Source organism: Lepidochelys kempii, chromosome 2 (genome assembly GCF_965140285.1).
Source record: "Lepidochelys kempii isolate rLepKem1 chromosome 2, rLepKem1.hap1, whole genome shotgun sequence".
Taxonomy (NCBI): domain Eukaryota; kingdom Metazoa; phylum Chordata; order Testudines; family Cheloniidae; genus Lepidochelys; species Lepidochelys kempii.
This window is the reverse complement of record NC_136381.1, coordinates 61,408,320-61,422,118: the sequence shown is the minus strand read 5'-3', so window position 1 is coordinate 61,422,118 and position 13,799 is coordinate 61,408,320. Positions and strand designations below refer to the sequence as shown.

General features: G+C 36.5%; 1 protein-coding gene across 15 annotated transcripts in view; it reads left to right on the top strand.

Annotated features, from left to right (window-relative positions):
* The window catches only part of CSPP1 (centrosome and spindle pole associated protein 1), a 178,579-nt gene that overhangs the window by 13,385 nt on the left and 151,395 nt on the right, over nt 1-13,799 (top strand). For 12 of the 15 annotated variants that reach the window (XM_073330932.1, XM_073330936.2, XM_073330945.2 and 9 more), the window contains 4 exons: nt 1,025-1,121; nt 8,729-8,829; nt 9,571-9,594; nt 13,549-13,629. In XM_073330932.1, the coding sequence (XP_073187033.1) occupies nt 1,025-1,121; nt 8,729-8,829; nt 9,571-9,594; nt 13,549-13,629 (303 nt within the window). Of the gene's footprint in view, nt 1-1,024; nt 1,122-8,728; nt 8,830-9,570; nt 9,595-11,536; nt 11,638-13,548; nt 13,630-13,799 lie in introns of those variants that run through there. The other 3 variants (XM_073330938.2, XM_073330947.2, XM_073330943.2) reach the window with 2 other exon arrangements.

Below are 13,799 nucleotides of genomic sequence, written 5' to 3'. Positions count from 1 at the left end.
AAGCCCTACTTTAAAGTTAAGTAGATTACTTCTAATTAAACTTTCCGTTCCATCTCATGCATCCCATTATCCTGCCTGCAGTTGATTTTTAGGTTCCTGTTCGCCTAACCTGGGACTCTTTTTCTGGGATGGTGGGGGAAGGTTAGTTAGAGTTCCTGCTTCTAGAATACGCTTTTTTTGCAGTTCACCAATCCTGTATTTATTCCTCCCCTTCCCCTGCCTGCTGTCCTGTGCCACTCTTCAATTTGTCTCTTTGCTGTGTTTCCTATTTCTTGTTTCACCCATTATAATCTTATTCCCTCTTCCTGGTGTCTCTTGCATGGTCCTCGTGTTTTCTTGCATGACTATGTACCCGTGATTTTCTATAATAGCTTCATTTTCAGGGTGCTGAGAGGAGGCAGGCTTTCATCTTTGCCTCCCCTAAAGTTAGTGCCTAACTGCTGTTCAGAGCAGCTCCAAGGAGTGGGGTGAGATGAACGAGTCATTCCTGTTTAACTGTTTGGGTGGGTGTGGGCGAACAGTGGAGACACTGGTCTGGACTTGACCCACAATGCCCAGATACTCATTTAGCACAGTAGTTTTCAATCTGTGGCCCGTGGACCTCTGGGGTTCCACAGACTAAGATTTCTAAAGGAGTTCACACCTCCATTCACATTTTTTAGGGGTCCGAAAAGGAAAAACAGTTGAAAACCACTTATTTAGCAGATGACTAGTCTTGGTGCCAAGTAAGGTGGATCAGATCTCTTGGGGGAAAAATACAGAGCATGGATAGGCTATGAAATCCCTGTGAGTCAATTTGACCACATAATCAATTTGAAGTGCTGTTGGAGATCAAATGTAGCAGAGTAATTATTGCATTAATACAGGAGCTACTTTTTAATATCCGTGAAATATACTGTCTATTAAATGTATTAAATAACCAAAACCCTTTTTTGCAGTCAAAAGTTAAATAATGTTATTTCAAGTATGTTATGGCTATTTCCCTTATCTATTCTTGCAAAGACATACATTTTTTTCTTTTCAGAGCAAAGGTGCAGAGAAGCTTTCTGAGACCAGCAAAGTGTTAATCTCTATGGCTAAAGAAAATATACCACCAAACAGTCAACAGAACTATTTTCTAGGTATGATATGTCTTTAATACATATCATTTTTAGGTGTAGATAGTGAAGTGCTATCTTAGAGATCTTTGCACAACTTAGAAAAAATGAATTCTTTGGACTCTTAATTATAGGAGCATCACAATAATTCAGGGACTTAGTGTTTATATCCTTTTAAACATCTTGAGTTTTTTGAGGTTGCATTTATCCTCAAAGTTAAGGTTAACTCAGGTTTTTTTTATAGAAACAAGCTGGTGAAGTAATATCTTTTATTGGGTCAACTTCTGTTGGTGAGAGTGACAAATTTTCAAGCTTACACAGAGCTCTTTTTGTGTCTTGAGCTAATGTCCATTTGCCAGACTTTGAGAGAGGGTTTGTGTCTGTCTTTATTGTTTTCCGGGTTGCTGGAAGAAAACTGTATATTGGGATAGCATTTCAGGTGGATCGCCCCTTCAGCTTCCTGCCGGAAGTTCTGCATCTGTGCTTGGAGCTAGAGAAACAAGATGCTTTTTCTGTCAGCCTCTTGGGATAAGGTTTTGTCCTGTCACCATGGTATGGCTGATAGGAACTCAAACAAATAGACTAAATCTCCTGAGAAGCCTAACAAGGCAAAGGTCATCTAGACGTATGTCAGACTTGGAACTACAGTGTTTCACTCTTTGGGTTGGCAAGGACTGCTAACAAAGGAAACGTTGAATTTCTGGGAGCAAGCAATACCTCATGTTATTTAAATAACTGCCCCCCAGCCTACCACGATCAATTATGCCCTTTCCACATTACAATTTTAACTTTGTAACCAGTTAGTAACATGGTTAACTTTAAACATGGGACAAGACTTTCAAATTTGGGGGACTTTCAAACTGCTCTTAAGTCAATATGTAGGCTCTTAAATAAACGGCTTGATTCTCAAAGGTGTCAGGTGCCTACAACTTTAATTGAAGATAATGACAGCTGAGGATGTTCATCATCTTTGAAATATCAGGCTATTTGTGTAAAAGCTTACATTTGGGCAGTTGAGTGTGAAAATTTTGGCTGTGGTTTGTGTGTGCACACCATCGGGTTAACACTAAGTTACTAAACATTGCAGCTAACAGTTTCACCCTTGCCAGATGCCTTATTTTGCATGTGACTGTGTTTCTGAGATTGGTTCAGAACACTTTCTTTTTGCATTGTGTATGGACCCCCTAACCTTGCCTGTGGTAAGAGATCTCAAAGTACATTGCCATCTGTGCTGCTGATGTTGCTCTTTGTGTTTTTCTTTTGGACAGTCATATCCCTTGCTGAAGTGCTACATAGCAGCTGCTCTGGTTACCCCAGAATGTAACAAACAAGGTTAGGCAGTATGTTGGGTACTACATTACAATTACAATTGTTCACCCACTACTTTGAAAGAAAAAAGCTGAAGAATGGTCAAAACTCAAACCATGTTTGTTGTAAATTGTGGTCAAGGAAGTGTCACAAATTGGTTACAAAAACATGGTTGTAACTGAATTGTGAACTGGGCCTAGTGGCACTGATGGTTTGTGCTGTGCACTCTCCTGTAAATACAACATCAGATGGGCTGAGAGATTTAGACTGTGAATAAGCATGGAAAGTTGGAGGACACCCTCAAACCCCTGTCAAGAATGTGGAGATGTCCTTTCTTCACCTCCTTTCAGGGAAACAATAATGCTGCCATTAGCATTTTCTAATTTTTGTTTGAGTAAAATCAGATGTAAAATTGCTTCTTTAAAATAGAGAGAAAAAAGTTCTTATTCAGTGATGCATGTTAATAATGTCAGCTGAAACAGCAGATGGCACTGCTGTCAGTGGAAATTTCGTCGGTGTGTGTTTTTAAAGAATGTAAGGACTTGATAAGACCAAAAAGCCCCAAGGATATTTTTAATTTCAAGATGAAATAAATAATATTTCTGAAGTGCCCCTTTTCATGGTGTTGCAGAAATAATTAATAATGGCAATGATTTAAATGGGTAAACAATTAAAACTTTATGGCATATAGTACCAAAACCACCTAGATAAAGGGATTTTTTAAAAGTATGGGCTTATGAACTTGGGAGGAGATCCATGTGGAATGAGTTCTACCCTTTAGGGCCACCACAGTGTAACGTGCAGTGGAGGCATCAGGGCATAGGTATCTGTCAAGATGATGGTAAAGGAGGTAGTGCCAGATGTAACCAGGTAAACTGGTCTTGTTAATTTCTAAAGGTAAGTTAAGTTCCCTAAATGAAACCTATATTTAGTATCGAAAAGTAATGGTGTTTATTTCAAATACCATGTATTATATGAATGTGTATTTCTAATCCTGGCTATAGCACCAACTCTATTTTGTGGCTTTGGAAATCACTTCACCTCTCTCTCCCTCAGTTTTCCAATCCATAAAATGAGGTTAGTGATACTTATTTACCTTCATCTCAAAGGTGTTGTGAGGATTGATGTTTTTAAAGTGTATTGTAGATGCAAGAGCAGTACTCTCATTTCACTCCTGTGTTCAGAATATAAGTGCTTTTGTAATGCTCACAGGTGTACTAGACGCTTAACAGAAAACACTTAAGACAGCCCCTTGCTCTGAGGATTTTATAATCTAAATAATAGACATGACAGACAAGTATGAGATAACACATACAAAAAAAGTAGAGACGAGGAAGGACTGTGTTCAGTGTACAAGTCTCTCCCCAGCTCTTGATTGTAATGTTAACTAGTGAATAAACTATTTAAATTTAATTTCTTATAGGTACTGTGACAATTTCAGCACTGAAAAAAATAACTCACAAGCAAATTGTGATGACTCCAGAAGTGTGCTTGAATGAATGATAATTTCGAAAAAAAAAAATGTGGAATCCTGGACCCTTTGAAATCAATGGCAAAACTCCCTTTGATTTCAGTAGGGCCAGAATTTCACGCAGGAGGGGTTGAACATAAAAGTATGGTCTGTTTAATCATGCGTTGACTTTACATTAATTATAGTGTTAAAAGTGAGGTTAAAAAACCAAAAACATAATATCTTGCCTACATTTTAAAACAGAGGACTATGTATTATTGTCATTAATGTTACCCTGTATGAAATGACATCACTACGAATGACCTAAAATGACAATTAAGTGTTGCTTGCTAGCAGAAGTCATCAAAGGTAAACTTGGGTAGAAGACAACCCATGAATAAGTATGTGTCTCAGATTTTTTGCCATTTTTGTTGTTGATCAATAAGTTAGTTTACAATAGTCATTAGTGTTTTATTGATTTAACTGTAGAAACATAAAATATAGAGTACTGGTGGACTCATTATTTTACTCTTCTCCCCTCCCCACAATGACTGTGACAAGGCCCCTTCAGTTTCACTAGATATATTAGTTATTAATGTGCTGTAATGAACTGACTAATACATGTATCCATTCCATCCACTGGATAGATTAAGAACTGTTCAACTGTCAGAGGGCATTGTACTGATAAGAGCTAGTAAAGATTTTATTTAGTTTAAGTAGTAGGGTCTTGAGTGTTTGGTAAAGGTGCATCTGAAGTATGTTTCCTCTGTTGCCACGAAGCTGCTAATGACGATGGTGTGGTATAGTCATAACAGTGAAATTCCTAAATGTCTATAGATTGGTTACAGTAACAATATGAAAATAATGCCAGTGACACAATAACTATTTCTTATGTCAGAAAAAGAATGCAGTCCAAGTAAGTAGTGGGGTAAAAAGGTACAACTCAGTAATTGTTTGTTTAATAATTACATGTTTCAGCATGATCAGAAGTTATATTTATGCATGATAGAGAAAAATGCTCACAAAGACAGTGGACTGAAAACAAGGTCTGCATATGATATTATTGTCACCTCTGTATGTGGCATAACAGATTGTTTGGGCCAGATTCTGATCTTTCTTTTACCCAAGTAAATTTGGAATAACTCCACTGAGAATCATGCCAGTACTTCTGGTTTAAAAATGGAGAACAATAAAGTTGATCTGGACTTACGTGTAGATCAAAATCTATCTTTTTGTGGTCAACAGCTGGGCCATACACTGTGATATTGGGAACTAATTTTTGTGGCTTGGTGATGTTTTGTCCCATCCTAACCCCCTACTCCCAACAGATAATTAAAAATTAACTAAATTTTAATAAAATATTTTAAAAAATTGAATTATGCACATCAAATTACTCACATTCTAGATACTGAAATGGATAGTATAATCATACTCTTGTTAAAGTGGATGGTTACATACATTAATTCAATTAAAAGGAAACTCAGCCTCCTGATTCATTGTTAAGACAAAGTCCATCCTTTAGCAGAAGTAATCCAAAGAGGTGATGAGAATCTTCTCTGCCATGACAGGGACTCTGAGTCCCTGTATGTGGTCTGTGATGGAATAGAGGGAAGACCTAGCGTGAGGACACTCTCTGTAGGAGGTTATAATTCCAGGGGTGATCATAAAAGCAAGGAGACTAAAAAGAAGTGGGGAGTCTTCGTAGGGGACCAGAAATGCTTCCAGTCCAGAGAATGAAAGTGAAATAATGCCAGAGCTTAGAGGAATTGACCACCTCACATGTAACTTCTTATCAGAAATATTTGCATGATGTCATAAAGGAATAAGTTATAACATAGTGTGTGTCATTGCTATTGTCATTGTCATGCTTCATGCAGATTATGAGGCACAGAAGTAGTGAGCTCTGTAACACCACATGACCTGAAGTGCCTATTTCTGAAAACAGTCCCTCAGATTGGTAACAAAATGTATTCACTTTGTTTAAACAAAATTAAATAATATAGATTAGTGGCCTGAAAACTGCCTTAAACGCCAGCTACCATACAGCTGACATAATCAACTCTATGCTATGCATCCCCGTCCCGTGAGGGTGATACATGGCCTGCGGGGCCATTATAAGTTGATGTGATTTAGAACAACCCTGAGGCTGCTTTAAATTGCAATAGAGGCCAGATGTGGGGGTTTTCCTTTTTGCTTTTTTGAGCATTTAGCAGTGTGTTGTCAGTCACTTGGAAAATGAAGTTATTCAGTACAATCATGCTTTAATAATTTCAAAAATAACATATAAAGTAGTAAAATATATTTGTAAAAGTTTATTTAAATAAATACACTTGAAGATGTGACATTTTAAACTTTTTTTTTTAATTACTGCCTTTATTAGTTCAAAGTTTGTCCACTGCATACAAAGAAGACTTTTAACAATATATTGAGTAACCGTATACATAATACCAACAAAAGTGAAAGAGCAAGGCTATGACTCAAAGTAGGACTATCCACAAAATTAGTAGAAACATAGTTTTAGTATTTTTGCTCCCCTAGCCCCTCTCAGAGCCCAAGTTGCTGTAAAAAGAAAGAGTTCTAAACCTATCCAAAACCATTCTTTTCAGAGTATCTGTCCACCCTGCCCTTGCATAGGCCCTCACTACAACTATTAATAACAGTAGTAAACTCCTAGGTCAATATCCAGTTGTGATTATGTTTTCTTCAGAGTTTTTCTGGATGGATAATGCAAAATATCATTTTAACAAATAAAATGAAACTTTAAATACCTTCCCGCCCCAGTACCTTAGACTTAGGGACAAAAGACCAGATTTATGATTTCTCACTCGTTTTACACTAATGACATTTCATTGGCTTCAGAGGATTTACTGCTGTAAGTGAGAACAGAATTAGGCCCAGATTCCATAGACTTTTTTTTCTTAAATTGGCATTTCCAGGTCTCGGTTTTTTACTCTAAGCTGCTAGTTACTTGTGGCATTTCTGTTTTTTTTTTTTTTTTTAAAGGCTGATTCAACGTTAAATTCCCTAGGAATCTAAATCAACAGCAGGCAGCTGAAATTCCTCTCTGGTTGGCTGTTGTTTCTATGGAAACTATGGTTAGAATAGCTTTAAAAAGAGTGTAGCTTTTAAAAAAAAGAGTAGAGGTAAAATTTCTTAAATAAAAAACACTTACTCTTACCTTATTCTCTCCAATCTGTCCCACATTTTATAAAAACTGAACCAGAATGGCTCCTAATAGCCAGCAGCTATGGATGGAAGCTCACCTGTGCAGCTCTCCTCTGTCAGCCATCAACTGAAATCTATAAATGCCAGTAAGAAAATAACAAACACAAAAATGTGTTCTGATATTCTTCTCTTTCTGAGTCCATACTTAACAGGTGGCAGATTGGCTCACAAATTATGACTGGATTGGTTATGCCCTAACCTGGCTCAGCTGGAACTGTCATAAGACAATCATGTGCATCCTTTCATTATGCCATTTTTTTCTTGCTCTTTCTTTGTAAAGATAGTAATGAAAAAATGAGTTATCAGCCATCTAAAGTACTCCAGGATTAGCGATTCTTAACATTTACATAGTGCTTCATGTATCAACACACTATATAGATGTTAACTAATCCTCACTAGGTGTAACTGAAGTGATGGAAATTAGGCAAACAGATTTGCCTAAACCCACACAGTAAATCAGGAACAGACCTGGGAATAAAATTTTAAAATTTCTTGCTTCTAGTCTGCTGGCTCACTCCAATTAGACCATGCTGAAGTCGAAATACTTTCAAGGTTATCACTGGCAACGATACTTTACAACAATCTTCCATCCCCTCCCCATTGTAACTAAAGGATGATAAATGATATAGTGCTGGGGAAGAAAATAAAAAGCTTTGTTTACAGGAGAATGATTATATTCAGCTCAATAAATAAATATATGGACTGAGAAGATAAAAATGTTAAGCCTTCAAAATTTGGTTCTAGGTCTTGGTGTTTCTTGTCCTGTTAGTTTAACTTTGTGCCATTCTCTCTTCTTTTTCTTCAGATGCCAAGTGAAATAATGATTAGTCTTTTGAGGCAAAAAGATATTTGTTTCTAATTTCTCAAAATCAGTTTTGATTTCAGAGGACAGTAATCTGTGTAGCAAATATATTTTAGTGTGTAACAATTTCAAAATCCTAAAACAGTCTTGAAGCAGGGCTAAATATGAATCTCTGTCACAGCATATTTGATAGTCTAAGTGATGTGAGAGAGAATTCAGAACTTTAGAGTAGAAAGGCTGAATGAAGAAACAGCATTGCTTCTTGTGGCCATGAGTCTCTTCAAAATTGTATTGATGCAGGTATATATGAGTTTCATACTAAACAAGTAGAATGTTATAAAATACATTCTCTGAAGCATTTGATATTGCTTAACAAGCACAGTGTGAAATATCAGGTAATAAATTCTTTTGTTTCTACACTAACATTTGTCCTGAAGAGAAGTGATTTGCTTCAAGATTAAATATTGATTATAGAGATTGCACGCAGTAATGTAAAATATTGCTGTTTAGAAATGTTTGCAAACCTATGCTTTTGAGTTCAGATTGCGGTAAATTTGCTTCTAAGGCAATGAAATACAAGGACCAAAAGGGGGAAAACTCTTTATAATTAGAAAAAAACAGGCACTACATTTTCATAATGCTTTCTGCGTGATTGTTTTTAAAGATAAGATAATGTGCAGTTTACTTTTCATAATTTAACATGATTACTGTTTGAATAATTCATTTTTTTCCCTTTGTGTTACCTGGTAAAAAGCCCAAAATATCTTTTCCAGCAAGGAACACAACTCCTATTTGTACTGTTTTGTATTAATAGAAGGTGAATAAGCATTGTATTAAACTTTACAGATGAATATGGCTTGAGTTTGCCTCTTGGAGATGAATATGAAAGAAAGAAACATAAGCTAAAGGAGGAACTTCGACAAGATTATAGACGATATCTTTCTCAGGTAAAACCTCTTTGAAATTAGTCTCTGATTTTTAACAAAAAACAAAACCACCATGAAAAAGTCTTTTGAGAAGACAGAATTCATTCTGAGCTGTCACAATTTCAGAGACCTGTTTCCAGAATAAAGGTGGTTTAAAATGCTAACACCATGAGGGGCTATGTGTTCTAGACTTTCACAGATCCTGTTGTTTTGAGATTTCAAATTACTGTAATACAACTTGATTAAAAATATTTTTAATTTTTTTTACTCTTCTTGGGTATTTAACATGCCAAACAGGTATTTGCTTAATAAGTTATTACCCATATTATGATCTTATAACTCAGGTAAGAATATTCATTTAGCCAATATGGTGCTTCAGTTCTTCAGCATGTTTTTACAATTCTATCTATTTGATTATAAAGAAGGCTGCTGTTCCACTTAGTACAGTGTATGAGATGCCACTGTGATGATTTAAAACATAAACTTGTATGGAAGAAGCTTGACACAATTTTTATCTTTGTGGGAGTGGCAGGGAGGGGAATAGTTTAAATCCGTTTTTAATTTATCAGATTTTAAATGTTAAATGAAAAAAATTAAGTTTAATGTAATTTTTGCTGTGTGTGCCTAGTGTCATTGCCTGCCTGTTTGTTTAGAATACTTGAATAAATAGTTTTTTTTAAAAATTGTTGTTTTATTATTGGTAAAATCAAATGGTTTTAATGGAAGACACTTTATGAATAGTCTGTTTTCCCTGACTTTTAGGGTATTTCACAGGCAAAAAGAAAGGTAGGGTGTTGGCAATATGTTTTTTCTGCCCTGCCCAAATTAACTTTTTGCTTTGTTATAATCAGGTTTGTGCAAATGAAATGGATTAAAAAATTGTGATTTTTGTGCGTGTTGTGTGCCTGTGTGTGCTGCTGTTGTGATTAACAGTACCTGTATGCTTGCTTATTGCAAGATATACTATGCTTATTATTTCCTGTTAATATAATTATACAACATTTGTTGATTTCTTCTTTGCATTTGCTATCAGTGCTATATCATGCTGACTCTTCAATTGTTTGTTTCTTATGGTAGAAGACTTGCTACAAAGCATGCCCCCCAGTCTTCATCAATTACATTAGGCAGGCACTTGTACATAAAGAATTTTTTAATGAACTTGGTCAAGTTTTTGAAAGAGCCCCCAACTAGTACAGTATGTGAAGAAAAAATAAAAACTACTTTTCAGGGGCTTCCTGCTCCTTTGCTACTATAGATGCCTCTTCAGTGAGGTGAAACTGACAGACTACATAGGGGAACAGTGGAACTGACTATGCATCAAACATTGGTGCCAATGCGCAAATTAAACAAACTGGTCGGGGGGGGGGGAGGAAAATAGTTTTTTGACAAATTCTTTCAGTTATGTGTAATCTTAAGCATTACTTATAACTATAGTAGGTGCGGAAAGAATTGTGATTTTTTTTTTTTAAATGTAGTGGTGTCCCTTTGAACCAATTTTAAATTAAAGCTTCTTAATAAAGGAGTGATGGGTGGCATGATAGAAAGAGCAGCATTAAAAGACTAAATGCAATATGTTCTGTGTTGGGCTTCAAATTACAGAATATTTTTATATGAAATACTAACTCTTACTGTTTAATATGTTCAGTGTTAATAACCGCACTGGCACACAACAGAATTATCATATAGCAGTAGCAACTGTAACAACTGGCTTTTTAATCCTTAATTTCAGTGAGTTTTTGTAAAACAATTACTGTTTTTTATTCTTGTTTTAATTTGAAATTAATATACAATTTTAATTTAACATTCTAATAATGAAAATAATCTTGATTTTTATATTGAATTGCTTTATTCTCATTCAAAACATCCATAGAACATTTTATTTTACTTTTATATTTAGTGTTTTGATTGCAAGAATTACTGCTTGTTAATTCCATTCCTAATTGATTTCAGAGTGGTAGCTGTGTTAGTCTGTATCAGCAAAAAGAACGAGGAGTCCTCGTGGCACCTTAGAGACTAACACATTTATTTCAGCATATCCTGATCGTCGCTACAAAAGTTTTTTTTTTCCTGCTGATAATAGCTCACCTTAATTGATTTGTCTCGTTAGAGTTGGTATGGCAGCCCCCATCTTTTCATGTTCTCTGTATATATACATCTTCCTACTGTATTTTCCACTCCATGCATCTGATGAAGGGGTTTTAGCCCACGAAAGCTTATGTCCAAATAAATTTGTTAGTCTCTAAGGTGCCACAAGTACTCCTTATTCCTAATTGAGACTCGTTTAGATATTAAGATTTTCTTTTGTGTCATACATATGTTAGCCGTATTAAACTTTTAAAAGCTGGGGGAGGAGATTAGACCTCGATCTCTAATTTCAGTCTTCAAAGTAAGGTGATGCTGTGATTCTGAGCAGCTCTTGAAGTATTTTGGTTGGTAACTTCTAAACTGTATGCTTCTCTAGAAAACAAAATTTTCATATCAATTCTGACTTTCTGTAAGCATCTTTTTAAAAATGGGAAGTTTATCATGAGAACTGTTTAAAATTTGGCAATAATTAAATATTGGCAAGGATTACAATGAATTCATTAATATTTTCCAGACAAAAATATCATTCTTTCTATTAATCTAGCCCAATCTCAGTACCTGGATATTTGCATACAGTAGAACCTCAGAGTTACAAACACCAGAGTTATGAACTGACCAGTCAACCGCATACCTCATTTGGAACTGGAAGTACGCAATCAAGTAGCAGCAGACACACAACCCCCCAAAATCCACAAATACAGTTTAGTATTGTGTTAAATGCAAACTACTAAAAAAAATGACAAGGTAGGGAAGCTGTTTCTGTGCTTGTTTCATTTAAATTAAGATGGTTAAAAACAGCATTTTTCTTCTGCATAGTAAAGTTTCAAAGCTGTATTAAGTCAATGTTTAGTTGTAAACTTTTCAAAGAACAAACATAATGTTTTGTTCAGAGTTATGAACAACCTCCATTCTCAAGGTGTTTGTAACTTTGAGGTTCTACTGTAGTTGTTAACCCCGCTAAATCTACTCACTTGTAATTGCCAAGTATGATTCATAATGATATAGATTTAGACTGGAACAGATGGAAGTTGTCTCATTTGTTTGTGCCTCTAGGGTTGCACAAAACATATATACATTATAACAGAAAAAAATTGCTAGTGAAATAAGACAGCAGACATGGAAACACAAGCGGACAATATTTTATTAAAAATGTTGTGTTTTATAAAATAAATTATTGAGGATACACTGGAGATGATTTTAGGGGAATCTGTAGTAACTGTGTTAAAGGAGGCCAGATAAGGTGGGTGAGATAATATCTTTTATTGGTCCAACTTCTTCTGAAGAACTCTATAATGCTCGAAAGCTTGTCTCTCTTACCAGCAGAAGCTGGTCCAATTACTGATATTGCCTCATCCACCATGTCTCTCTAATATCCTGGGACTGACACAACTACAATTACTCTGCATACAACTTAGGGAGGCCACTCACTTTTGAAGCTGTATGTTTGCTATAGAGTTGTTAGATTGGAAGGGTTGACATTGACTTTTTGGTATGCTGTAGAGCGGGGTGGGCAAACATTTTGGCCTGAGAGCCACATCCGGGTGTGAAACTGTATGGAGGGCCAGGTAGGGAAGGCTGTGCCTCCCCAAACAGCCTGGCCTCCGCCCCCTCCCACTTCCCGCCCCATGCCTGCCCCCCTCAAAACTCCCGACCCATGCAACCCCCCCTGTCCCAACTGTCCCGCCCCCTATCCACACCCCTTGCCCCCTGACAGGCTCCTCGGGACTCCCACGCCTATCCAACTGCCCCTGTTCCTCATCCCCTGACAGCCCCCTGCCCCGCCCCCCGAACCTCTGCACCATCCAACCCCACCCTGTCCTCTGACTGCTCCCTGGGACCCACTGCCCCTTATCCAACCTCCCACTCCCTGCCCCCTTACCATCCTGGTCAGAGCAGCAGGAGCTTGCAGCCTGGCTGGAGCCAGCCGCTCTACCTGCGTGGCGGCATGACTGTGGGGGAGGGGCCAGGGGCTAGCCTCCCTGGCCAGGAGCTCAAGGGCTGGGCAGGATGGTCCTGCGGGCCGGATATGGCCCGTGGGCCGTAATTTGCCCACCTTTCTTGTAGAGTATAGATATTGTTAATATTGATATACAGATTAGTAACTATACACCGATATTCGGAATAAAGCAGATACATGTTGCTAGAATTGGAAGCATGGGCATATTTTCTTTAGTTGTTGATAGTGAAATTCTTTTCACATTTTCACTCATCACCAAGGTAACTTCTTGGAGAATTCTTTCATCCGCTTGTATTTTAATAGGAGGATTTAATAATGGTTGTATGGAAACAATATCTATTTTTAAATGAGAGAGGCAGTAATTCATATAGCAACCCTAAATAACTATAAAACAAAAGAATACAGAAAAGCTGTAGCAAACATTCAAATTAAATTAAGGCTAACAGGCCATCATTAATACGTAATATAGAGATAACAAAACCTTTTACCTGCAGTTTTCTTGGCTTTTGTTGGTTTGTATTCCAAAAATATCCTGCATTTCTAAAAAGTGAAGATATCCTTTCATTTCTCTTTTATTAAAGTGGAGCAAATTGCCCTGTCATATTCCAGAAGGTGTAATTCCTAAATTCTATACTGTATTTAGCAAGTAAAATTAGACAGTTCAAAACTTACTGAATTATTAATTTTGTTTTATACAGAAAAATTATCTGACAACGAATGAAGTAGATCCATATACTCAGGGACTATCTCTTCCTATTGGCGAGAGGAGGTCAGCCAAGGTAGGTGTGCAGGTGTAAATTAAGTAAATACTTTATATAACTAATTAATTAAAAAAACTCTGAAGTTTTCAGTGTTGTGCACAAATAGACTTTCCAGCTGACAATAAAATACCTGCCAAACTTTTTATCCACTTCATATATGAACATATTCCTTTATCGTTAGGTCAATT